Below are 27,467 nucleotides of genomic sequence, written 5' to 3'. Positions count from 1 at the left end.
GAAACGCTATCTCCTTGCCAAGTAACTACATTTCCTCAGTACTTTCCTTCCTACCGTGCTTAAAATGAATTTAACATGCGTAAATGCAGCTTCACCGCTGATCCCACTCTAGTCCAGTCCCAACCCCAGTCTCGGCCACATCCCCCTGCTTCCCCATAGCAAACCTCATCCTCTTCCCTCAACCTCCCTGGCAATCCTAATGCTCCACTCAAACTTCCTCAGACCCATCATTCTGGTTTCCCTTTTTCTGTCTCAGCCTTTTTATCCCCAAATCTCCCCCACCTCTCTAGGTCTGAGGTCTGCCCATCCCAAACACCTCACCTTGGTCCCACTCTCATTTATGACCCACCATCAAAGTAGGTGACCTGTTGAGCTCACCCCTTTCTTCTTGATAACTCTGATCTCAGCCTTCTCCTGGGTCTTATGTGTATCTTCTTCTCACAAACTCAGTCCCTAACTTCCTAGCCCACTGTATATTTCCTCCACTTTATGACTCCAATCATCTATCCACTTCCTACCATCCTGTGGACACCCCCTCCCTAAGTCTTTGCTTAACTGCCTCCACCTCATCCCTAAGTCTTTGCCTAACTGCCCAGTTCCTACCAACCTTCACCCAGTCTTCTCAAATACAAGGTCTGTGTCCTTTCACCTCTACTGTCTCACCCCAGCTCTTCATACTCATTCTTCTTGTGACCCAGTCCCCATCAACCTGAACACTTGGTGCACAGCCCCCTGCCAACCCCACCAATTGCCCCTCAGCAGCCACATCTAGATGATTGCTCAAGAGCCAAGCAGTTAGCCACTGAGCAGCTTGATTTGTTGTGCACAGAGCCTCAGTTGGTAAATAAGTGTTGAGAAATACTATTTTTAGACCACTCTAAATACTAGAGTATTTAGATTAGTACTAATTAGTGCAATTAGTACTAAATACTAGAGTATTTAAATTAGTACTCTAATTTCTAGAGTACTCTAAATACTAGAGTCTTTCTCCCTCTCTCAGGGATCAGGGCTTTCCCTGGGTGTCTGGTCCCCTGTACCTGTCCTCAGGAATTGAGTTTCTAGCATTCATATTAAATTACTTGTCCTGGCTGCTGGAATGGTAGGCCTCATCCAAATACCTGGGAGGTGAGGGATGGTCACTCATCCAGTTCACTTGGCCTGGGGCAATGGAAGCCATCACTTCATCTTGACTGGTGTTTTGACCCTGGAAAACCTCAGGGAGTGCCACTGTGTGGGGCTGACCACGATGACAGAACCAGGTCCATGTGCATTGTCCTGACATTTGTAAAGGACCCTCTCCCAGCGTTCCTCCCAGCCAGGGCTAATTGCCAGATCAGTCCCAACTCTGAACACAGGGTAGGCATTGGGTGCCAGAGACGATGTCACATGTTGTGAAGGGTATTGGGCAAACTGAGGCCTAGGTGAGTACAGAGGCTATTGAATCACTTCCTCCTTTTGCATGTGCTCTCATTGATTTTTGGTTGCTTGGGGTTACCCATGATGAAGGCAGGGAGCCAAGTTATCTCAGAGCAGCTCAGGCAGAGGGATATTCTTGAGGCACCCAGGTCCCTTGCTCAGCATTTACAGTGTCCTGGGGCTTTTTGGTGCACATTACCTCTGACTTCTGGTCACCTAGCTTGAGAAGGGTTGGCCATCCTCATACAGTGTGTTGAAAGGGCCCAAGGGAACACATTGCCTTGGCTTGCCATTCCACCATTATTGTCTCATTCCTTTGAGAAGTGAATGCTGTTCTACCTTCACTAGCCCTGTTACAGTGAATGGTTTTCAGCCTGATAAGCAGCTTGGTTTAATGGAAAGAGCTCCATAATCACCCCATCACTTATAAGTTGCATACCTTAACTTCCCACAGTCTATGAAATGTAGACAATAATACCTGCCCTGTGCCTTACTTTTATCTTATTCAACAGTTCATTCAGCAAGTTTTGTGTTTTTTTGTTTTTTTTTTTTTTTAGCACAACAGTGTGCCAGGTGCTGTGCTAGGCACTCTAAATGCAATGGTGAATGATTCAGGCAAAGTTCCTATTCACTTCATTCAGAATTTGGTCCTAGAATCCTATGGTAAATAGGACAGGAATATTGGGGCAATGGGTGTTATTGGTTGGAAGGAAAGAGGAAGGAAAGAAAGATACTGAGCGTTCATCAACTTCACAGTTCTGCCCTTGCCCACTAGCCCTTGGTTAGTTTCTAACCCTCCAGCTGGTGTTTAATTTGCTTCAAAGGCTTAATCTCCCCCACTTCTTATAAGACACTTGTCCAGAAATCCAGTTTTCTTCAGCTGGAAGGAGGGTACTGTTTACTCATTCAGCACTCACATGTCTGAAAGATCATCTTTTCTGGACTGATAACTGTCATTCTTTTCCAACTGAAAAGCATGACTCATCACTGGTACAGGAGCTGAGTGGCTTAAATAGCAGGCTGTTTTAAACAGCCAGGTACATAATTTGATTCAGCCAGTAGAGGGAAGGCAGTTGGGAATGGCTGTGGAGTCTCTAACGAGAACAGTTTGCTGTTTACTGATGAGCTGAATGTTTTGAAAACCCATTTGAAAGTGGTGAAGCCAGATATCCATTTCTTCTTTTAATGTAAGTCTCATGTAAGCCGTTCTCTTTTTATTCTTCCTTGGTTTCTGGAGGAAGTGAAATTGAACATGTATAGAAGGCCAGGCAGTATAATGAAAAACAACCAGGATAATTCCTTCCTAACTATGTATTGGGACATTTAAGAAATGACAGCTCTGATACTTGGGTCCAGTGGAAAGGACCTGGGCTCAGCTGGTTGGGGCTATAGATCTGATTGGTAAATTAGTTTTAGGCCATATTTGATCACAGATAAAAGGAAGCCTTTGAGCACCTCTTAAAATTTTAGTAAGTAATAAGTTTGCCTGAAACTCCTTGAGTCAAAAACCTGAGACAGTTTGAAATGAAGAAACTAGAGAACTCCAGAGAACTCTGTCCCTTACCTGAGGTCCATTTCTACTGAGCTGTCTGAACTGTAAAACAGGAATAAGCATCCTTCTCTCACAGGATCTTTGTAAGAATTAAATGAGTTTAGAGTATGCAATTAGAAAAGCTTGTTTTGTTCACCCTGGAGAGCTCTGTAAGGGTGAATCCATACTTAGGGGTGGAGATAGATAGACATAGCCCCTGTATTACATGATGTGGAGTTTTTCTAAAGGGCAGAATTCACCTTTTTCCGTGGTACTTTTTGAGAGGTATTTAGTGTCATTGCCCAAGTCCTCCCCTTACTCCCTTCAGCTTAGGTTTCCGTGAAGCCACACCTCTTTGGTTTGATTCTTGGTGTCAGTGAAGAGTTTTGAGGACAGAAAGTGAACCCAGTTGCATGGTAGGTTTGGGGCCTGGGCCACTCAGGTGGAAGATGGAGTGCTGACCAGCAGCCGAGGCTCATAGCCCTGTCTGATTCCACAGTCATTTCTTGGGTCTAGACCATCAGATTCCTGCCTCTGAGTTGGTTTCTGCCTCCTGGATGCATTACGTAACAGATGTGCCTAGGTAGAGTGCTTTGGCTTCCTACAAAGAAAGGGACGTCTTGAATTGTGGCCCGAATCCCAAGGTCTTGGTACTGCTTTGCGAAGTGTCAAGTGGTTGCTCTCCTGGATTCTTCTGAGCTGTTACCATTTTGTAGTTTTTTCTGACACTTTGTTTCAGGAGTCAGTTACTTGTCTGTTCCTCCTTGGCCTCTCTTATCTTCAGTGTACTTTGGTTTGGCAGATGGTTTCTTGGCCAGAGCACCAACTTACTAACATCTCCTCTCCATAAATACTCTATTATTCTCAATTAATTAGTTACTGAGGCCTTAATGGAACAAGGCTATTATTTAGATGTTGAGATTCGTGTCCTGGGAGCCTGGCCTGGCTAGCTAGGTAGGGGCAGTTTCGGAGCTTAAGAGCTCTTTCTGGAAGTGCAGGCCTGAGGTCACTGAAATTGCTAAGTGTTGGAGCTTAGGGTCTTAGGGCCAGAGAACCTGGACTCTGCTGAGCCATTTGCCTGGGCTGCACTTGGGAACCTAAGCTCTGGGATCAGACACATTTCCAGGGGTGACTCTGGGGTGGGCCCGTGCTGTTTGTTGACCACAGCACACACTCCCTTTCTTGCCTTGTTGGTCACTAAGTATGAGCTGGTCCCTAGGGGAAGGACCTGAGAATTCCTGGGTAGGTGGGAGCAAAGAATGTAGTGAAGGGTGAGGCAGTCGGACAGGGGCTGCATCCACGACAAATGCTCCTTCTGGTGGTCTGTCACATCCTGGCCCGAGCTGGTCTGCAGGGGCACTCTACACAAACCTACCTCCCTCTGTTTGTCTCTCTTAGGGAGGTGCTGACCATGGGTCCTGTTTACCATCTACCAACCCAAGAGGAATGAATCAGCATCGTTCGGTTCTAGGGCCACCCTGCTCCTCTTCTTTCCAGACCTCACACCCCCCTGCTCTCTTATAAACCTTTCCTGCCAGACTGGCCTTGAGTGCCCCTGCACCTGGGCCCCCGGCTGAAGAGAACTCCCTGCCCACCCAAGCCTAGCTCATACCGGCCTCTTCCAGAAGGCTTTCCCTGCTCACTGAGGTTATTGCATTCATTCAGGTGTCTGAAGTCTTTTCCCTTGAGCTGGGGGTTGGTGTCCTGGGAGTGGGTGGTAGAGGCAAGCCACTTAACAGCTAAGGGATCTTGGGAAGTTCCTTGACTCCCTCAGCTTTCATTTCCTTATCACTAATAACTTGGTTAATGAGGAATGAATGGGGCAATATTTGCAGATATGGAACCCATTTAACATTCCTTGGTTCTGTGGGGCCATGATTTTTTGACATCAGGGACAGCAAATAATCTTTTTTTGGTATTCCCCTGATGCTCAGCAGTGTGTTCACTGGAGATTTGTTTAGATGTGAATGGGCTTGTCCAGTTCCAGTTGGACAGGCACAACTATTCAAGTTGCTGGGGTGGGAGCAGCCCCCTCAGGCTCAGGTGGAGGCTCTACCCAACTGCCCCCTTCCCCGGGGAGGAAGCCAGCTGCCCTGAGGCTTCACTGGTGGAGCTGGCTTTACCCTTACACCTGGGATCTGGCTCCCCTATAGCCCTAAAGAGGGCCCTGACTTAACCTCCTTCTCAGAACAGCACTTGTGCCTGCAAGAGAAAATGAGGGCTTCAACAGTAGAAAAGAAAAACATTTTCCCATTGAGGAAAAAAAAAAACATTTAACTGAGTATTGCTTGTATATTTGGTACGTGGGTGGCCATATCCACTGGGATCATAGATACTATCTATCAAGCGCCCGCGAGGTGCTTCTCATGCATTCACAGTCTAACAGTCTGACATCCCCGAGCATGCCCAGGTAGTTAGTGGCAAAATGGAGATTAGAACTTTTACTGGTCCTATTTAGATGTGTCCTCCTGTGCCATGCAAGGCAGACCCTCATAGCCTGAAGGAGAAGCAGAAGTGTAGCAGCAGAGCCCTCCCCTTTTGAAGCTGTTTCAGTTGTACTTTTTGCTGCTGACCTGCAGACCAGGACCAGGGCAAGAAGCAGAGGGCCTGTTGCAGAACCAGGCCCTGAATGTGATTCTGACCCCTGCTTCCTGTTGCCTATGGATCCGTGGTGCCTTCAGCCACAGCATCTCCTTGCAGCAATAACCCTCAGCTCTGTATCTAAAAATATCGGCCTTTCATTCCCCGCCCACATCCCTAATCCCACAGCATCCTGGCTTCTATGTTGGCATTTGGCGTTAAGGGCCCTTACCGCCCATATCCTTGGGTCAGATCCATGGATCACTGGACTCCTTACCTCCTGAGGTCTGAGCCCTCTGACTTTCTTCCTTTGTTGTTTCCTTCTTTATAATTCTCTCTTCAGGTTTTACTTTTGTTTTCAAAAGGGCTTTTGGTTGCAGTTTGAGTGAAATCAGCTGAGCTCCTACTGCCTGCTGGGTGGGATCTGGGTAGAGTTGAGAACTTGCTCATCTGGCCTCCATCTGTCTCCCAGGTGTCATGTGATTATCCACAGGAGCTGCTGCACGAGTGGAAATGCTCTCAGTGGTGGAGAATGGACTGGACCCCCGGTCTGCCATCCCGGTAGGGTGGGGCAAGAGAGGATCAAGGGGTGGAGAAGGGGTGCAGAGAGACAGCTATTTCACCTATTTTTTTATAACTTTGAAATGAATGGGCACCATCCAGAAAGAGAGGGCTTGGGGTTGAGAAAAAAGGTTATAGCAGATGTAGGGCTGTGAGGAGATCCTGCCCTTTCATCAGTCTTCCTTCTGGTGATTAAAAAAAAAAAAAAAGAAAATTTACAAAAGAAACAGTGAGGATTTAAGATAAATTACCTAGAGATCAGGGTTTCCATTTAAAACCTTCAGCTCCCTGCCTGTATGCCATAATTTGGTCACACGGTTTTGGCCAATACAATGTCTTGGTTAGAAACAGTTTCCCAGGCACTGGTTTGTTACGTTTTGGTAATTTTAGTACATCCTGGGAGTAAGTTGGCATCTTACATATATCTGAACATTTACCTTTTTCCAGGTTTTCAGAAATAATGGTTTGTGACCGTTAACATGGAGCGCCCCCTCACCCTCCTCTGAGAACCCTTTGCACCATAGCTGGGCCCCAGGACTATCTTGGGCACTCTGTGGGCTAAAGCGCTGTCAGTTCCCTTGGAGAGTCAGAGGTCAGGGCAAGTCTGGGGCTGGGTCCCTGGCAGAATCCTGAGATGGCTTTTGGGAAAAAGCCAGGGTTTTGCTTTCCTCCCCAGTGTTTTTCCCCAATTCAGAGAACTTTCTGCTTGGAAGGAACTACAGACCTCAGAGATGTACTTCCCCTCTTTTGGGCAATGGAGGGTCCAGCTCCATATATCTCTCCCAGCTGGCTTTCATGCAAAGGCCCTTTTCTTCGTGCTGCCTTTCCCATCCCACCCCTGTACCCTCCAGGGACAGAGCCCTCGGCCAGCAATGCCTGCTAACAAGGGGCCAAGCATGGACTGACTTGACCTTGAGCGTATAAGATTCTAAGGGTAATGTCTGATTAATCCCTGTATGCCCTACACAATACTTAATGGACAGGTACTGGTGAGGCTATAGAGAAATTGGAACCCACATACTTTGCTGGTAGAAATGTAAAATGGTGCAGCCACTTTGGAAACAGTTTAGCAGTTTCCCTCAAAAAATTAAACACGAGTTACCATATGACCCAGCAATTCTACTGCTAGATATATACCCAAAAGAATTGAAAATATGTCCAAACAAAAACTTGTACACGCATGTTCATAGAACAATTATTCATGATAGCCAAAAAATAGAACAACCCAAATATCTATCAACTGAATGGGTAAACAAAATGTGATATCTGTTTAATAGAATATTATTCAGTCATAAAAAGGAATGAAGTTCTGATACATGCTACAAAGTGGATGAACCTTGCAAACATTATGCTAAGTGAAAGAAGCCAGACATAAAAAGGACGCGTATTGGATGATTCCATTTGTATGAAATCCCTAGAATAGGCAAATTCGTAGAAACAGAAAGGTAGATTAGTGTTGCTGTGGGCTGAGGGGAGGAGGGAATAGGGAGTGACTGCTAATGGATAAGGGGTTCTCTTTGGAGTGATGAAAATGTTCTAAACTTTCTGGTGATGGTTGCACAATCCTGTGAATACATTAAAAACCACAGAATTCTGAGGTTTAAAGTACACTTCAAAAGGGTGATTTATGATATGTGAATTATATCTCATTAAAATTTATAAAAAGGCATTTAACTTTTCAAAGAACATTAGCATTACTGCATCTGCTAAAAATCAGATAAAATTTTTATCCGTAATCCTATCACCTAACAAATCAAACTACATTTCTGCAAATCCTTTCTTGTCCTTTTCCAAAGGTGGATGTAACTTTGACATACTTATAATCATAAGCATAGTACAGTTTTTTACTCTGTATTTCAAAGGATTTTATGTACATTTTACTGTTTATTCATTTAAACAAAGAGTTATTGAACCAGACATAATGCTTAGTGTTGAGGACACAAAGATGAGTAAAAAACTAGTACTGCCCTCAAGGTGCAGTCCTTACTCTCTCCCCAGGAACTGTAGATAAGGAAGTATTTTCATTGAACAATGAGGAAATTGAGTCTCAGAGAGATTAAAAATGTCTGCGGTGACCCAGCTGCTTACTGACAGAGCTGGAACGAAACCTAGGCATCTGACTCCCACATCTAGGATCTTTCTTAGAGTATACTGTGCTCTTTATATACGTATCTTAACTGTTCTAAAGCAGCATTTTTAATTCTCTGCATTGATTAGCTCATTGATACCCTGAAGAAATCTTGATCACATCAATAAGGTGGAAAGCCCCACCCCTGTCCTAGATGGATTTACCCAAGCTCTCATATCTTGGCTGGTCACTACGGTGGAGTCAGTATTAAACATAAGATGTATTATGGCTATAAGTTCATTTAAACAACAAAAAGATATCCAATGAAGGATATATAAAAAAAATAGTAACAATAGTTTTCTCTGGGTGATGTATTTGATTTTCCTTTTCTTCTCTATGCTTTTATCTTTATTTTCTAGAATTAATATGTACTATTTTTTGCAGAGGGAATATACAGATACAGACATACATGTATATACACCTATAGCCATGTATATATTTACCAACAGTCGGGAGTCACATTCCAGGGGGTCTCCACAGGATATTTTCCTAAAGGCCTGTGTTATGTTTGACACTGCCTAGGTCATCAAGAAGAAGCTGGTGGGATCAGTGAAGGCATTGCAGAAACAGTACGTGTCCTTGGACACAGTGGTCACCAGTGAAGACGGAGATGCCAACACCATGTGTAGTGCCTTGGAGGCTGTGTTTATCCATGGCCTACATGCCAAGCACATCCGAGTGGAGGCCGGAGGAAAGAGGAAGAAAACTACCCACCAGAAGCCTCTTCCTCAGCCTGTCTTCTGGCCCCTCCTGAAAGCCATCACTCACAAGTAAAGATCAGCTAGAGAGGTTTTGCTTTGGGGAGGAATTTCAGAATGTGGGACACTTACCTCTTCTGATCAGCAGTAAGAGAAACCAGCCAAGATGCCCTGTGTTCTAGTGTAGAGATAGGGGGGTAGACAGTGTCCTGTAGAAGGGTTGATTATTAGATCCAGCTTCCTAGCCAGTGTGCCATTGGATATTGAGTCCCTCAGCCCTCAGGCAGTGGCCTAGGGCTGCTTCAAGCTCCAGGGCTGGTTGCCTCTAGCAAGAACACCCTCTTCCGTCTGATTCAGGATGCTATAAAAATGTATTCTTTGTCACAATGTGAACAATGTTGGAAAACATTGTTTTAGGGGAGGCAGTTGGCAGCGAGAGCCTCTGAGCCAATTCTGGGCCACTGCCTGTTTTTGTAAATAAAGTTTTATTGGAATACAGCCACACCCATTCACGTACATATTGCCTGTGGCTGCTTTTATCCTGTCATGGCAGAGTTGAGTAGATGCAACAGAGATTTATGGACTGCAAAGCCTCAAATATTTACTATCCAGCCCTTTACAGAGAACTTTTGCCAACCCTGGCTTAGGATGTTTAAAATCTGTGTGCTAAATATTATTCTTACAACTAGGAATGGGAGTTTTTCAAAAGAGTAGACTCCAGGAAGAGCATCTGAATATTCACTGTTGAGACATTTGTCCTTTTGGCCTTGCCCCTAACTGCCTGGGCCTTTGAGCCAGTATCTGGCACTGTGCCTCTAAGGGCTATGCTATTAAATACCACCTTCAGCCTGAAGGTACCTTATCAGACTCAGAGCAGTGACAGTAGGCATGGAAAGGAAGATCAATCTCAGGTTCTCACCTCTCTCATGGCTGATTGTGGCTTTCTAAGTGTCCCCATATCTCACTCTTTCCCATCTTTCGATAGATCAGTCAGCCAGTCGATATTACTGAGCTTAAACTAATGGAAGTTCAGTCACTGAGTCCAGTAGAGTGTGATGTGCACTTCCATGGAGGAGGTATGCACGGGAGACTGTGATAGCTCAGAGGAGTGGCATTTCCATCAGCCCAAGGGATTCAAGAACTGAGTTTGGTAGACTTGAGGTCTGATCTGATAAAGAGAAATCTACCTGAAATCTGTATGGTTGTGGTCAAGTCACTTTCCTGCACAAAAACCTGTACAACGCTCCCAAAAGCCAGCCCAGGGCTGCTGCCAGCCCCCTCATGTGTCTGAGGTCAGATTTGGGATACCAAAATCTGATCAGGTTCTCCAGGGGATTCTAATGCACAGCCAGGTGTGGGGACCATTGCCCCACTTTGCTTATTGGTTTGCTACTCAAGACCCGCTATTACCAGGCTTTGCACCCAAATCTCCTCCTCTCTCCCTCCACGTGTGGTAATTGAAGTGCCCAGCATTCCAACAGACAGTAATTGTCTGTTGCTTCCTTATACTTTATGCTTTTTTTCTGTCAGTTCCTGTGCCTTCCATCTTGCCTCTCAAGATATCCCAGGGCCTATCTCAGAAGTGGCCAATTCTATGGCATTTTCTTAGTCCAATCCTGAACTTATTCCCTTTATCCCCTGGCACAGCTCTACCAACAATAGGACTCACCTAACATGTGCCCTTGAATAGTAAGGCAGGGACCACGTCTTTACTCTATCATCACACCTCCAAGGAACTTGCACTTAGATGCTCAGCAAGCATGTCTTAAGTGAGCAGATAGATGTCAGGGGTCCAAGGCATAATTTTAATGAACATAGCACTTATCTTTCTTAACACTAACCTCACAAAGCTGGTGGTTATAGTTTAGCTATTTTTAAATTCCCCTTGAAATGCTATTATCCAGGAATTTTTCATGCTGGTATGTGTTTGCCAGCATTGTTATTGGTTCTGCTAACTGGTGGTTAAAAGACATGCCAGTGATTTTTTTTTTAAATGCAATTTTATTGAGATGTATTCACACACCATATCATCCATCCAAAGTATACAATCAGTGGCCCATAGTATCATCATATAGGTGTGCATTCATCACCACAATCAATTTTAGAACATTCTCATTACTCCAAAATAAAGAAAAAAATAAAATAAAAATGAACACCTGAAACATCCCATACCCATTACCCCCCCGCATTTTATATATATATATATTATATATATATTTTTTGTGTTTATTTTATCACTCATTTACCCATACACTGGATAAAGGGAGTGACAGTCACAAGGTTTTCACAATCACACAGTCACACAACAAAAACTACGTATACAGTCATCAAGAATCAAGTCTATAGGATTACAGTTCAACCAATTCAGATGTTTCCTTCTAGCTATTCTAATATGCTAGAAACTAAAAAGGAATATCTATATAATGCATAAGAATAGCCTCCAGAATGACCTCTCAACTCTATTTGAAATCTCTTACCCACTAAAACTTTATTTTGTTCATTCTTTCCTCCCCCCCTTTGTCAAGAAGGCATTCTTAATCCCATGGTGACAGCATGCCAATGATTTTTGATAGCTTCTTGAAACAAGTCTGTTCTCCCCACTCCCAGACACATCATCTCAGAATTGGAGCACCTGATCTTTGTCAACACAGATGTGGGCCGCTGCCGGGCCTGGCTCCGGTTGGCCCTTAACGATGGCCTGATGGAATGCTACCTGAAACTGCTCCTTCAGGAGCAGGTCCGGCTGTGCGAGTATTATCAGCCCACAGCCCTGCTTCGAGATGCAGAGGAGGGTGAATTTCTCCTTAGCTTCCTGCAGGGACTAACATCCTTGTCCTTCGAACTCTCCTACAAGTCTGCCATCTTAAACGAATGGACACTCACCCCATTAGCCCTTTCTGGGCTTTGCCCATTCTCCGAGCTTGACCCTCTCACTACCTCTGGTGCAGAACTACAGCGGAAGGAGTCTCTGGATTCAATTTCCCATTCCTCTGGCTCAGAGGACATCGAAGTCCAGCACTCGGGCCATAAGATCCGGCGGAATAGGAAGCTCACTGCCTCCACCCTCAGCCTGGATACAGCCAGTTCATCCCAGCTATCCTGCAGCTTGAACTCCGATAGCTGCCTACTCCAAGAGAATGGCTCCAAGAGTCCAGACCGTTCTGAGGAGCCCATGTCCTACGACTCAGACCTGGGGACAGCAAATGCTGACGATTCAGATCGGTCTCTGCAAGAGTGGAGTGCTTCCTTCCCCCACTCCTTCTTTTTTTCCTTCCTTCCTACAGCATGTAATTGCTTGTCACCAAGCACTGAACTCTATTAGGTTATACAGAAAGACAAAGGACTGTAGGAGCTGGGAGTTACAATTGGAGGCAGTGTGGGTGCAGTGAGAAGAATGGATTTAGGCAGGACTCCAAGCTGCTCTTGGGAGACCTTTGGCAAATTATTTAGTTTCGCTGAGGCTCAGTGTAAATTATTTGTCTTCTTCATTTAGAGGGAAGGAAACTAACAATTCAGAGTGACATCTACAACTTCCAAAAACTACAGTGATGCATAAAGGCATGAGGTAGTGATATAGAAGGCCCCCTGGAGGACATGAAACCTGAATGACATGTGGAGAAGGTGGTAGACAAATGGGACAAATGTGGGGAGGAGTGTATGGAGCAGATAGATTCATTTGACTAGACCGGAGCCTGAGCAGAGCCTTTTTCATACAGCCCTTTTTTTTAAATTAATTTTTAATAGATAATCCATTCTTGTGGTTAGAAAAAGTCTAAAATGTATTATATTAGGTCAGGTTCAGCAGACTGAGAGAATCAGCAGGAGAGAGGTGTGTGTGTGTGTGTAAATATTAGGAGGCTTATTATACGAATTAGCTCATGCAACCCTGGGGATAGACATTAGCAAGTCTGAATTCCATAAGCCAGTCACAAGTTGGGAACTCCAATGAAGATTTCAATGCCTCAGGAGAAGTTGGCTGGCTGATATAGAGACAAATTGTTTTTGACTACTGAAATCACCAATTCTCCCTAAGACTTTCAGCTGATTGAATGAGACTGCTCTCACTACTGAAGGCAGTCTCCTTTGTTAATTGTAGATGTAATCAGCCATAGATGCAATCAACTGACTGATGGTTTAAATCCACGACATATCCTCAGAGGCCAGTGCTTGATTGACCAAACAACTGGACACCATAACCTAGCTAAGTTGACAGTCTTTCCATCCTGTCCCTCACTCACACTGTTCTTCATCCTTCCTACCTTCATAACTAAATTATTAATTTCCTTCATATTCTTATAAAGTTTCAGAATGCATCTATAACAAATATGGATATACAGATTTTAAAAATTTATCTCTTATTGCTTATCTGCCCCCCCCACACACACACATCTTTTCCATAAAAGGTATCATGTATACACTGTTCTGCACCTTGTTTTAGAGGTCTTTTCATATCAGAGCTTCTTCATTCTTTTTTTCCTATTATCTACTGTTCCCTTGAACAAATGGACCTAAGTTTATTTAACCAGCCCTCTATTTAACAAAAATTAGAGTATCCATATTTTGTTGTTACATCGTTATCATAAATAACCTGGCATTTGTACTCTTTTAGTTGGTATGCAAGCATGCCTATTCATAAATTCTCAGAAACTAAATTGCTGAGCCAAAGGATAAATTAATTTGTAATTTTTAGAGATAAACTGTACCAGAAATGTACCTGTTTCTCATCAGCCCTTTGGGTATTTGTTCATCTAATGGGTGAAAAATGATAACCTTCTATTAAGAGCCTCTTTTAGTCAGACTCGTTTTCTCTCACCCTCTGTTTAGGGTCTTGTCCACTCCCACTGCCCTTGCCTTGGTTCCCACCTGGCGTGGGAATAATACTGAGCTGGACTTGGAGCCAGATCTGGTTTCCAACCCCATTCTACCCCCGTTCTACCACTGGTAATGTCAGGCAAACTGCTGACTTTTTCTGAGATTCTGTTTCTTCATCTGTAAAATGGAGCTGCCCTTAGAGGACAGGTTAAGAATCAACTTGGATGCCTGTTAATGAGTTTCATATGTGAAAATGTCTGGTAGACCTCAGAAACAGCTCCTGAACACTGAGCATATTCGAATTTTCAAATGTCAAAAGGAGGAATTTATATATAGTGCACTGGGGAGGGACAGTCTCTGCCTCCAGAGATAGCTGGGCCTGGGCCATGACTTGTCCTGCTCTCCTGTCAGCCCTTCCTGTGTGTCAGCCTCCACTCACAGACCAGCCAGCCTTCTCTGTCATGTGCCTCACTTCCTGGTTGTAAGACTTTGTCTTTCATGAATCTGGTGATTGGAAAATTCCAGCTTAAGACTATTGAATCAGTGACCATCCACGCTGTGTGGGAAGGACAGTACTGGGCATTCTCAAGGGAAAGTTAGAATATACGCAAGAACACTGGACAATTATATGAGAAATTTGGAAAACACTGGACCACACACACACATGCACAAACACATCCGGCACCTCATTCTTAGAGCTGGCCCTGGAAGTTAGTCTTTTAGCATCCACAGGAGGTGAGGTAAGAGGTGATACCCTAGACCAGCATCTCTTTGAAAGTGTGTTTTAAGGGTGAAAGATTCTCATGAACACTTAGACTGTTTTTATTATATTGCTTAAATATTTGTAAAATTTAAAATTAGGCATAAATAAATTGTGCTTATAACTCTTAAACAACTATAAATCAAAGCCTCCATAAATTAAACATAAAAGAACAAAACACAACATTCAAAATGAATTTTATTAATTTAACATAAGGGGTTATGTTTTGCTGAAACCAAGTTGCAGCTTGCCTTGTGAATAGAGAGTGAACTCTCCTGATCAGGTTTGTTTGTGTTTGTTGGGTCTGCATTATTATTATCATCATCATCATCACAGGACATAGGTACAGTGTGGTGGTTAAGAGTATGGACTCAGGAGTCAAACTCCCTGCATCTTTCAATTGCCACCTTTGCAATCTTGGGCAAGTTACTCAATCTTTCTGACCTGGAGGTCCTTGGCTATAAAATGGAGATAAAAATTCTTTCTCCACAGGAATCCTGGGAGGATTAAAATTAGTTAACATAATATAAGGTGATGAGAATAGTGCCTGGTACGTGTGAGTACTCAGTAGGTGGTATTGGCCTTTTATTACTGGGTGCCTTGTGACATCAGTTCTCCCAGTATTGTATGAACTCCTGCAAAACCTTTGGTTGATAATATTTGTTAGACATCATTGTCATCAAATTTTCCCTTGGGAGAAATTATTCTTTTTTTTCCTTCTCCTATTTATTTATTTAGTAATTTATTTAGAGAAGTTGTAGTTTTATAGAAAAATCATGCATAAAATACAGAGCTCCCTTATACCGCCCTATTATTAACACCTTGTATTAGTGTGGTACATTTGTTACAAATGATGAAGGATCATTTTTATAATTGCACTATTAACTATAGTCCATGGTTTACATTACCATTCACTGTTTGAATTGTACAGTCCCATGGCTTTGTTGTTTTGTTTTGTTTTATTCTAGTAATGTACAACTGTAAAATTTCCCCCTTAACAACATTCAAATATATAACTCAGTGCTGCTAATTGCATTGGGAGAAATTATTGTTGGCATATGCAGCCCACCTCTGTGCTTTTCTCAGTGGCCCTTGACTGCAAAATAGTACCATGTACCACCAACACGATAGTCCACAAGTTCAGGAAGACCTCAGACTGTGAATCATCTGGCAGGACTACTTTATAAAGTGATCATCCGGATTCTGTAGGCCATGCATTTTAGTTATTTATTTGTCTATGTGTGTGGGTCCCAAAGTCTAGTACTGATTCTGGTGAGGCTCTATTATTCCTCAGTGTGAATTTTACTTCATCTTGACCTTGGTTTTGGACTGGTGAAATCTCTAATTGTTTATCAGACAACTTTCTTGCTCATTGGTGGCTTTTCCTTAGGCATTGTCACTCACTCTTTCTAACACACAGTCTACTTGTCATTAAAGTCTCTTTATAGATTGGTCATCAGTTTGGTAATGCTTTTGAGTATTTCTGTAATGGAGCTCCTCTCCCTTTCCTTAAATTTTATATTTGTGGCCATGGGACTAAAACAATCTGTATCAGTGATAATGAAAACAACTACAGTAACAAATTGTTAACATTTACTTTGTCAGACCCATGTTCCATCAGCCTCTGTTTAGGACCTTCCTGTCCACTCTCAGTGTCACTTTGTGCCAGACACTCTACTAAGCATTTTCCCTCTAGTATCTCATTTAATCTTTGTTGCAGTCATAAAAGGTAGGTGCTGTTACCATCCTTGTTTTTAGAGATGAGGAAATTGAGGGTCCATGGACTTTAAGAGCCTGTCATCTGACACAGCCCTGTGTTGAGGCCAGGTGAACTCAGGAGCTGCTGCTCTTAATCACTCACTATACCACCTCCCAGGAGCCATGAGGTGCTGGGGCCTCAGAGGTGACATTTGTTGAAAGTGTGCCTTCCTAGTTCATTTCAAAAGGTAGTTCTATTCTCTCACAGTGGTTTGGACACAAGCAATTGGTTGGCAAATGTTCTTTCCCTTTCTGCCTGTGGAAACTACTCTTTGTATCCAGACCTCAACATTGCCCACTACCTGCAAGTTGCACCCCTGGGTTTTCATCAGTCTGGTTTTAGAGTGAGACCTTAGACCAAGAACCTAGCACCTGCCTGCCCGCCTCCACAATTACTCCACAGCACCTTTATGCCTTTCTCAGATTCACAATCTGTTAGTTTTTCTTTTTTTGAATTATAATTCACATATCATAAAATTTGCCATTTTAAAGTGTGCACCTCAGTGGTTTTTAGTATATTCTTAAGTTTGTACAGCCATCACTACTCTCCAATTCCAGAACATTTTCATCACTCCAGAAAGAATCCCCATACCCATTAGCAGTCACTCCCCATTCCTCACTCCCCCTAGCCCTGGCAACCACTAATCTACTTTCTGTTTTTATGGATTTTCCAATTCTGGACATTTCATATAAACGGAATCATATAATATGTGGCCTTTTGTGTCTGGTTTCTTTCACTAAGCATAATGTTCTCTAGGTCCATCCATGTCGTACCTGTATCAGTACTTCATTCCTTTTTATTGCTAAATAATATTCCATTGTATAGATAATACCACATTTGTTCATGATGGACATTTGGGTTGTTTCCACTTTTTGGCTATTATGAATAATGCTGAACATTTGTGTAAAAGGTTTTGTTTGGACATCTGTTTTCAGTTCTCTTGGGTATGTATCTAGGAGTGAAATTGCAGGGTAGTAGAGTAACTGTGTAACTTTTTGAGGAACTGTCAGACTTTTCCAATGCAGCTGTACCATTTTACATTTCTGTCAGCAATGTGTGAAGTTTCCAGTTTCTTCACATCCTCACCATTAATTGTTATCTTTTTTATTATAGCCATCCTAGTGATTGATAAGTGGTATCTTATCAATTATTATCTTTTTTATTATAGCCATCCTAGTGATTGATAAGTGGTATCTTATTGTGGTTTTGATTTGTATTTCCCTGATGACTAATGATGCTGAACATCTTTTCATGTTCTTATTGGCCATTAGTCTACCTTCTTTGGAGAAATGTCTATTCAAATCCTTTACCCATTTCAAATTGGATTATTTGTCTTTTTATTATTGAGTTGTAGGATTTTTTTTTATTCTGGATACGAGACCCTTATCAGATATATGATTTGCAAATAATGTCTCTCATTCTGTGGGTTGTCTTTCACTTTCTTGCCAGCGTCCAATCTTGATGAAGTCCAATTAATTTGTTTTTCTTTGGTTGCTTGTGTTATGGTGTCACATCTAAGAAACTACTGACTCTAACATTATGAAGATTTAGACATATGTTTTATTCTAAGAGTTTTATATTTTTTGCTCTTTCATTTAGGTCTATGATCTATTTTGAGTTAATTTTTATATCATGTGAGATGGGGTCCAACTTATTTTTTCACATGTGGATATTCTTGTCCCTACTCCATTTGTAAAAAGACTGTTCTTTCCTCATTGAAATGTCTTGATATCCTTGTTGAAAATCAGTTACTCATAACTGTATGGGTTGGTCACTGTTTGGTTTGCTAATGCTGCCAGAATGCAAAACACCAGAGATGGATTGGCTTTTATAAAAGGGGGTTTATTTGGTTACACAGTTACAGTCTTAAGGCCATAAAGTGTCCAGGGTAACACATCAGCAATCGGGTTACTTCACTGGAAGATGGCCAACGGTGTCTGGAAAACCTCTGTTAGTTGGGAAGGCACGTGGCTGTCATCTGCTCCAAAGTTCTGGTTTCAGAATGGCTTCCTCCCAGGACGTTCCTCTCTAGGCTTCAGTTCCTTAAAAATGTCACTCTTAGTTGCACTTGGGATATTTGTCCTCTCTCAGCTTCTCCGGAGCAAGAGTTTGCTTTCAACGGCCGCCTTCAAACTGTCTCTCATCTGCAGTTCCTGTGCTTTCTTCAAAGTGTCTGTCTTGGCTGTAGCAGCTTGCTCCTTCTGTCTGATCTTATATAGTGCTCCAGTAATTTAATTCAGACCCACCCTGAATGGGCGGGCCAACACCTCCATGGAAATTATCCAATCAGAATCATCAGCCACAGTTGGGTGGGGCACATCTCCAATGGAAACACTCAAAGAATTACAACCTAATTAACACTGATAGGTCTGCCCACACAAGATTATATCAAAGATAATGGTGTTTGGGGGACATAATACATTTAAACTGGCACAGTCACCTATTTTGACTATGATGTCTTGAAAGACTGTTTCGGGGTTATGATTGTGTAGGGAGGAGCAGAACTCAGTGGTAAGACAATCAGGTAAGCCACTTGAGTTCTAAAATTGTCATTTCCATAAGCCCAAATTGAGAGTTTGATGTGTCTTCTGGGCCCATCCTAAGCCATTTGGGCAGATGTGTGCAATTTTGGGGCTTTGACAGCTTGATGCCATATGAACCTGGATTTGTCAGTGAAATACTCTACTGGTTTTGAAACCACAAGAAGAGACACCAAACGGGTTTATTTCAGAAATGGAACTTGGATTCTCAGAAACCTCAGATGGGGAAGGGGCGATCACTAACCAGTGCACATTCAGAAGGCCCGGGAATTAGTTTTTGCATTTGTGTGTGAGTGTGTGTGTGTGTGTGTGTGTGTGTGTGTATAAAGGCGGTAAGATTGGACACTTTTGGCCCCAGGAGGCAGCACTGAGGGGGCTGGAAGTGCCAGCTCCATTGGAGGGAATATATAGTAATATACCCTGTGTGTACTTGTATACACCTTTGTACACCTTGTGTACACTTATCTCTAGCAGCATTTTCTGGAAACGTAAGGCTTCCCTGACTCCACACCCAGTCTATCTCTGAGGTGGACCAGCCCTTGCACCCCCACCCTGTTGTTCCAATTACTGTTCCAGAAACAAAATAGGTCCCCACTTAAAAAACTTGCATGACCCTCACTTCACCTAAGTCCATGTCCCAAAGAATGGAATCATGGTACCTCAGTGGCCTGTTCTGTTGGAGAGCCAGCTCTGAGACACACTCTGCCTGTCTGCTCTGCCACAGATAGTGTTTGGGAAAATGATTGCCCATGCAACCATTTGTTTGGCTAAGTAAACTCTCCTGGCCTATGATTAGCCTGTTCAGAAGGTAAAAGGCATACCCATGGGGGAATGCTTGAGCCCCAGAATATGGGGGTGGAGGGATATTTCCCAGAAAGCTAATCAGTTCCCATTCTTCTCAAGTCCTCTTTCTCTGCTTGTGAGCTGCTTTTTTATCTGAGATCTTGAACTTCACAACTTACCTACCTACCTAATCTTCCTAAGTCTGGCTGGAAAGAATCCCTTGGTGGTGAGTGTCAGAGGAGGAGGGCTGTGTGTGAGTGATGGAATGCAGTGGATAATTAAGAGGGTTTTGTTGTTTTTTAATCACAAACAGGAGTTTTCCATTTTGCCACTACCACAGTAGCCTTGGGCATCCTAGCCAACTGCCAGTCACATGGGTTTCTTTGTTTAAAAACTTCTAGGGTATTGTCAGAATTCAGCAAAGCCCAGGTAAATACTGTGCCAACCAACGGACTGAGCCAAGAAACCGAGACTCCTGCACTCCAGGCCTCACTGTCCTTCCATGGCCTGGGCACCAGCACACACCTGCACTTTGATGTGCCTGCAGAGCCCATCCCTGCCCAAGCATCCTCTGGGACTCCAGGTGGTGACCACAAGCAGGAGCTGCTTTCCCAGGCACCTGGCACCCTGGGTTTGCCACAGCTGGGCACTACCCAAACTGCCTCTGTGGGAAACACATCAGCCCAGCAGCCTTCCAGTCCTGTGAGGGAGAAGACCAGGGCAAGCTGCCAAGGGAGTGGCCAGAAGAAGCCTCCAGAGGGTGACAGTGTTGGACTGAACCTTGTGGTTTCCCTCACCCACCAGTCCGGTGGAGTGTTATAAGTTATTTGTGGGGAGGTCTTGGCAACGTCTCAAAATTGATGTAGGGTTTCCTCAACTAGTGACCCCGAGTGGTCCCTACTTTCTCCCCACTACCTGCTCTTTCCCTGCATGGTGATGGTATTAAACAGCATCATAAGGATGGAGCTGATGCTTCTTCATGTGGAAGTAGTGGCTATGAGCAAGGCACTGTGCTGAGCACTTCCCATGTATGTTTCATGTCACCTTCATATCAACCAGACAAAGATAATTCTCATCTAATCAGAGTCTCAACCACTACCACTTTCCAGCATAAGGTCTTGGGCAAGTTACTTAGCCTCACTGAGCCTCAGTTTCCTCCTTAGTTTGTTATTATTAAACTAATATTTTTCTAAAATACCCGGCTTTCAAGATACTCATTTTGTAGTATGAACCAGGTTTTAGAATTACATTGCCCAATATGGCAGCCACTAGCCACAGGTACTAACTAAAGTCCGTAGTTGACTTTAAGGTTCACTGTTTGGGTTGTATGGTTCTGTGGATTTTTTCTTTAAATTTTTGTGGTGGTACCATATATACAAAATAAAATTTCCCATTTCAGTCACTTTCAGGTATACAATTAAGTGATGTTAACTGCATTCACAAAGTTGTTGCTACCATCACCACCATCATTACCAAACTTTTCTATCACCCCCAAATAGAAACTGTTTTAAGCATTAATTCCCCATTCCCCACCCCAATTTTTACATTTTGTAATATGGCTTCTAGAAATTTAAATTTACATATGTGGCTCTCATTATATTTGTATGGGACAGCACTTCTCTAGAATAATGCAATCCAGCTTGTTGACAAACCAAGGTGGCAGTGAGAAGCCAGACTTGATTATCTTCTTGAGAGGGCCATGGGTCAAAGAGGCTTGAGAACTATTGGCCCATGAAGCACTAGTCAAAGGCTGTGAACCCAATCTCTTTGCCATTTTACATTTCTTCTTGTTTAGTCTCTGAAGTTTCCACATATACCATTTTTTATCGTGAATGGACATTTCGGTTGTTTCCAGTTTTTGGCTATTATAAAGAAAGCTGCTATGAACCTTCTTGTACATGTCTTTTGGTGAATCTATGCACTTATTTCTATAGGGAGATACCTAAGAATGGGATTACTGGGGCATTGGATAGGTGTATGTTAAGCTTCAGTAAATACTGCCAAGCAGTTTTCAAATATGCTTTTACTAATTTCCACTCACATTAGCAGAATCTGAGAGTTTTAGTTGCTCTTCATCCTAGCCAAAGGTGTTTCACTCTTTTTAATTTTAGCCACTCTAGTAGGTGTGTAGTAGTATCTCATTGTGGTTTTAATTTGTATTTCCCTGATGCCTAATGATATTAATACCTTTTCTTTTGCTTATTGGCCATTTGATACTCTTTTGTGAATTGTCTATTCAAGTCTTTATTCCATTCTTAAACTGAGTTGTGTTTCTTTTCCTTATTAATCTGTAAGAGTTCTTAATGTATTATGGACATACTGAGTCTTTTGTAGGATATATATATATACTGCAAATATTTTCTATACATGGCTTGTCTTTAAAGTCTCTTAAAGGTATCTTTTGATGAACATAAATTCTTAACTTTTATGATGTCCTATTTACCAATCTTTTTGTTTATGATTGTCCTAATTAAGAAATTTTTGTCTACCCCAAGGCTATAAAGGTATTCCCCTGTGTTTTCTTCTAGAAGGTTTAGTATTTTACCTTTCAAAATTAGGTTTATGATCCATCTTGGATTAACTTTTGCGTATGCTGTGAGGTAGGGGTTAAGAATATCTGATTGATCTAACATCAGCTATCCTTAACCCCTATAGAATATGAATATGACTATAGAAATCATGTAATTGTGTAAGTCAGACTCTCCATTTTAATTGTCCTGAGGATGGCTTCAGAGCCAAGAATGTCATGGGACCCTGAAGGTTGTGACTGGGCAGTTGCCAGCACATGCTGAAAATTGAAGGAGAAAGGCTGTGCAGCACCTGGCTTGAGTTGGAGACACAGGGACATCCACAGGGAAGATAGCCGTGGGCTCCAGCAGGGATTCATATATTGGCATTGACCATGATGCATTCCCACCTGTCTAGGGTCTGGCTTCTGCTTTACAGTCTCAAAAATCCTATCTTGTCAGGGTCCCAGAGTCTATGGCACAGGGCATCTTAACTCCTTAACAGAGTTCCTCCTCTGCTCACTAAATTCTGACCTTTTGGCCTCCTTGTAGCTCCCCGAACAAGAAAAACTTCTCCCAGCCTTGGGGCTTTTACCTTCTCTGTTCCCTCTCTTGGTCAGCTTTCCCACCTTGCTTCTTTTTCCTCATTATTGTCTCAGCCTTCCCTGGCCACTCTGTCTAAAATACACCATCCCTAATCTTTCTCTTTCCTATTTATCTGCTTTACTTTGTTTATAAAACGCTCATCACTGTATGTAAAAGTATATTATCTATCTGTCCACTTCTTTATTTTCTATTAGCTCCATGATATGAAGGTGTGTTCACCTCTGTATTGTCAGCACTGAGCACTTTACCTAGGAGAGAGGAGACATCAGTTAATAGTTCCTGAACTCGCAGTAGGCTCTCAAGATGCCAACTTATACATTGACATTGAGAAATGCACCATCCGGTGGACAGGGTGCTCAGGGTGGTCTGACCAGGGCAGGCACTGTCTCCTTGCCAGCCTCAGGGGAGTCTGATTTCTGGAAGGTTGCCTGGGATATGTAGAATCCAAGCACTTGGTGCTGTGAGTCCAGTGCTAGCACCTCAGATGCTGATCCTCTTCCAGTGTCTGTCTCCACAGGGGATATGTACCAATTCATTCACTCCTCACTCAAGAGATACTCACTGGACACCCACAGTGCAACCTGCCTGTTCGCACTGTCCTGGGGGTCTCTGCCATCGGGGCAGTGCTGGAAAATGCCTTGCAGGTCCGCCTCTATGGTTCACATCTTTCTGGGCTTCCATCACATAGTCATGTGCCTTTTATTTGACGTTTTGTGAGGGAAGATGTTGAGATCCCTGTCAAATTTTACAGCTGACAGCCATTCAGTCTTTCTTACAAAAAAAATTTTTTAATTGATTCAATGCAAAGCATCTACTAGGAACCAAGCACCATGCTTGGTGCTAGGGTACAGTGATGGAACTGTCCTTTGGGGGCAGACAATAGATTAAATGAATAATTATCTACATCATAACTGTGGTGATAAGTGCTGGAAAGGAAAGTCTCAGGGAGGTGGGAGGCAGCTCTCTGGAGTGATTTGGCCTATCTGGGTTCCAGGGGGTTGTGAGCTGGTTCCATAATTTAACTCCCAGAGGACAATCTCAGTTTTAAGACTTGACCCTAATCATTGCCCCATGGACCACTATCTAGGACATGTACTCTCCCCCCCACTTCCAGTTAGGGGTGCAGGCAGTCCCTTTGCCTGGCATAAAGATGACAGACTGGATCAAAAAGTACTTTTTTGAAAGTGGGCCAGAGACGTGGCATCTCACCCTTAGCCATCCTCCCCTCTGGGATTTAGCTGTTGTTATATACAGTGTCATGATACCACTAGTGGCTCGAGGTGGCATTTTTCTGACTTGGGTCCCTGATGGTAGGCGCTGCTCTGGTTCAGATCTGTGGTCAGTGGTGGAGCCTGATGATTTTTCCCCACTGTTAAAGGGCCAGGGAGCTGACCAGATGTGGAGCCCTGAGTGAGCAGGTAGAAGGGAGGAGGAAAGAGGTAAACAGTGGCTCTGGTGCTCTCACTCTCGCTCCCTCTTGTCCTCCCCCTCCCTTCATGCCTGGGGACACTGGGGAGGGGGCAGGGGCCATGCAGCAGAGCTCTTTCCAGCCCCACATGCAGAAGCACCTGGACATTAGTGCTCCCACTGGCTTTCTCTGTGGCTTAAGAGAACAAAATTTTTTTCCTAATTACCATTTCTTGGCGGCTGATGCGTGGTCAGTGGGTTATATCTGAACATTTCCTAGTAGTCTTCCTCTCTTCAGTGGACAAAGAAGCCCTCACCCATGGACATACATAATCCTAAAATTCCCATTTGCCTCCTCCTTCCTTCCAGTTTACTCACTCCACACTTGTTATTTTATGTTAAAGATATTTGGTTAGTCAAGATTGATTCCCTCATCATTTATAACTCTGTGCCAGGCACGGTTGCTGGAGATACAAAAAATAAATAAAAATAAAAAATGAAACTTCCAAACAGTCTTTTAAGTGCTAGGATGGAGATAAGCACGGAATTCCATGGGAGCCCAGTAGAGGTCCCTAACCCCCCTGGGAGTTGGGAGGGAGTGTAGGCTGGGGATGGGTGAGGAAAACTTCCAGGCGAAGGCAGTGAGTCTTAAAGAACTGTGATCTCTCCCATCAGGACCTTTATCAGGGACTGGAGTGCCACACGATTCCCCAGGTGTGTACATCAGGCTCCATGAGGCTGCCAGGAAGGCCTAGTGGTTGCCAGGGAGCCATCCCTCCTGCCCATTTTCCTTAGGGAGCTCCCCTGTGTCTCACTGACCTAGACAGGCTGTGCTCAGAATCTGATGTTATAGATGCCACCCTGGATGATACGTTACCCTGTCACTGGCAGAAGGAAGCACCTGCCAATTCTGAGGGCCCCACAAAGGAAGTACTGGAGGCCCAGCTCTGTGAGGCCCCCCACCAAATGCCTCACTCAGAAGTCATCACTTGTGGCTTAAGGGGTCTTGTAACATTTAGATGGATGAAACTGTCCAAACCAGTCCTTCCAGGGCAGCCCCAGCCTAGCTTCTCTTCCCTGTCTTGGGAGGAAGGAGCACAGCCTTGATTTAAGGCTTGGAAATAACAATGTCAGGGTGAGGTTGGTGGCACTTAACAAAACAACTGGGCTGGTCCCACCCCTTCTGTGACTCATTTTCTGTTAGTAGACAGCTACTTAGGGTGGCCCAGCCAGCTGCCATGCCTCTGTTCATCCACATTTAGGCACAGAAAGCCAGGGAAGACCAGAAATAGTGAAAAAAAGGAACTAGAATCCATTCCCACAAGCCCTACTGACCCCAGGCCCATCCCACTTCTAGCCAGTGAGGAACTCCAGGCTTGGGGAGAGAGCAACAGAAGGGAAAATGCAGACCCTGACTACCTGGGCTTTCAGGGCCTGCTCAGAAGTGGGGAGTAGAGGCAGAGACAGACAGTGAACTGTGGATCCCACCCTTACCTCCCTCATCGTAAACCCCACAAGCAGGGCCATAAAACCCTTTGTCCCTTCAACAAATGGTGCTGGGACAACTGGATAGCCACATGAAGTTGGACCCCTTCTTTACACCATAAACAAAAATTCACTCAAAATTGATCATAGACCTAAATGTCAAAGTTAAAACTATAAAACTCTTAGAATAAGACAAAGGTATAAATCTTCATAACCTTGTATTAGGCAATGGGTTCTTAGATATGACACAAAAGCACAAGAAACAAAAGAAAAAATGGATAAATTGGACAAATAAGCCAAATAAAAAATGTGCAAAGGATTTGAATAGATATTTCTCAAAAGAAGATATACAAATGATCAATTAGCACAAGGAAAGATGCTCAGTATCATTAACCATCAAGGAAATGCAAATCAAAACCACAATGAGTGACCACTTCACATCCACCAAGATGGCAATAATCTAAAAGACGGACAATAACAAGTTTTAGAAGGAATGTGGAGAAATTGTACCCCTCACATATCACTTGGAATATGAAGTGGTGCAGCAGCTTTGGAAAAAGTTTGGCAGTTACTCAAAAAGTTAAACATAGTTACCATATGACCCAGCAATTCTACTCCTAGGTATATATTCAGGAGAGAGAGGATACAACGAAAATCATGAATGAAAGGGGGACATTACTACCAACCTTACAGAAATAAAAAGGATTTTAAGAGGGTACTATGGACAATTATATGCCAACAAATTAGAAAACTGAGAAGAAATGGGCAAATTCTTAGAAACATTCAAATTACCTAGTCTGATGCAAGAAGAAATAGAAAATCTCAAGAGAATTATAACAATTAAAGAGATTGGATCAGTATTCAAAAACCTCCCAATAAAGAAAAGTCCAGGACGAGATGATTTCTCTTCTGAATTCTACTACACACTTAAAGAAGATTTAATGCCAATCCTTCTCAAACTTTCCAAAATTGAAGAGATTATTTCTTAACTAATTCTCTGAAGCCAGCATTACCCTAATGTCAAAGCCATGTAAAGAGAGCAGAAGAAAAGAAAATTTCAGACCAATAACTCTTATGAATATAGATGCAGAAATCCTCAACAAAATACTGGGAAACTGAATCCAACAAGTCCAGGTGGGATTTATTTCAGGAATGGAGGGATGGTTCAACGTAAAAAAAAATAATCAGTCAATGTAATATACCACATTAACTATTAGAATGAAGGAAAAAAAACACATGATCATCTTATTTGTTTGTAGAAAAGGCATTTGACAAAATCCAACTTGATTAAAAGACTCAGAAAACTAGGAATATAAGGGAACTTAACATAATACAGGGCATTTTTGAGAAACCCACAGCAAATATCATACTCAATGGTGAAAGACTGAAAGCTTTCCCCCTAAGATCAGGAATAAGACAAGTATGCCCACTGTCACTACTGTTATTCAACATTATACTGGAAGTTCTAGTCAGAGCCATCAGACAAAAGAAAGAAATAAAAGGCATCCAACTGGAAAGCAAGAAGTTATATTATCCCTATTCACGGATGATATATTCCTATATATAGAAAATCCCAAAGAATCTACAAGAAAGTTACTGGAACTAATAAACAAATTCAGCAAAGCTGTGGGATATATGTGATAAACACACAGAAGTCAGTTGGATTCCTATACACCATTAATGAACAATCTGAAAAGGAAATGAAGAAAACAGTTCCATTTACAATAGCATCTAAAAGAATAAAATACCTAGGAGTAAATTTAACCAAGGAGATGAAAGATGTGTACACTGAAAACCACAAAGCATTGCTGAAAGAAATTAAATGGAAAGACATCCGGTATTCATGGATTGGAAGATTTAATATTGTTAAAATGTCAGTTTTGCCTAAAGTGAT

At 42.9% G+C, this 27,467-nt stretch overlaps 1 protein-coding gene across 1 annotated transcript in view; it reads left to right on the top strand.

Moving 5' to 3' along the window:
• The window catches only part of PLEKHM1 (pleckstrin homology and RUN domain containing M1), a 53,502-nt gene that overhangs the window by 648 nt on the left and 25,387 nt on the right, over positions 1–27,467 (top strand). The window contains 5 exon segments of the mRNA XM_037810115.1: positions 6,021–6,088; positions 8,739–8,986; positions 11,522–12,148; positions 19,970–20,360; positions 20,362–20,376. Of these exon segments, the coding sequence (XP_037666043.1) occupies positions 6,041–6,088; positions 8,739–8,986; positions 11,522–12,148; positions 19,970–20,360; positions 20,362–20,376 (1,329 nt within the window). The 5' untranslated portion in view covers positions 6,021–6,040.

This window comes from Choloepus didactylus, chromosome 18 (assembly GCF_015220235.1).
Source record: "Choloepus didactylus isolate mChoDid1 chromosome 18, mChoDid1.pri, whole genome shotgun sequence".
In the NCBI taxonomy this organism is placed as follows: Eukaryota; Metazoa; Chordata; class Mammalia; order Pilosa; family Megalonychidae; genus Choloepus; species Choloepus didactylus.
The sequence above is the reverse complement of the archived record's forward strand: the minus strand, read 5'-3'. Positions and strand labels throughout refer to the sequence as shown.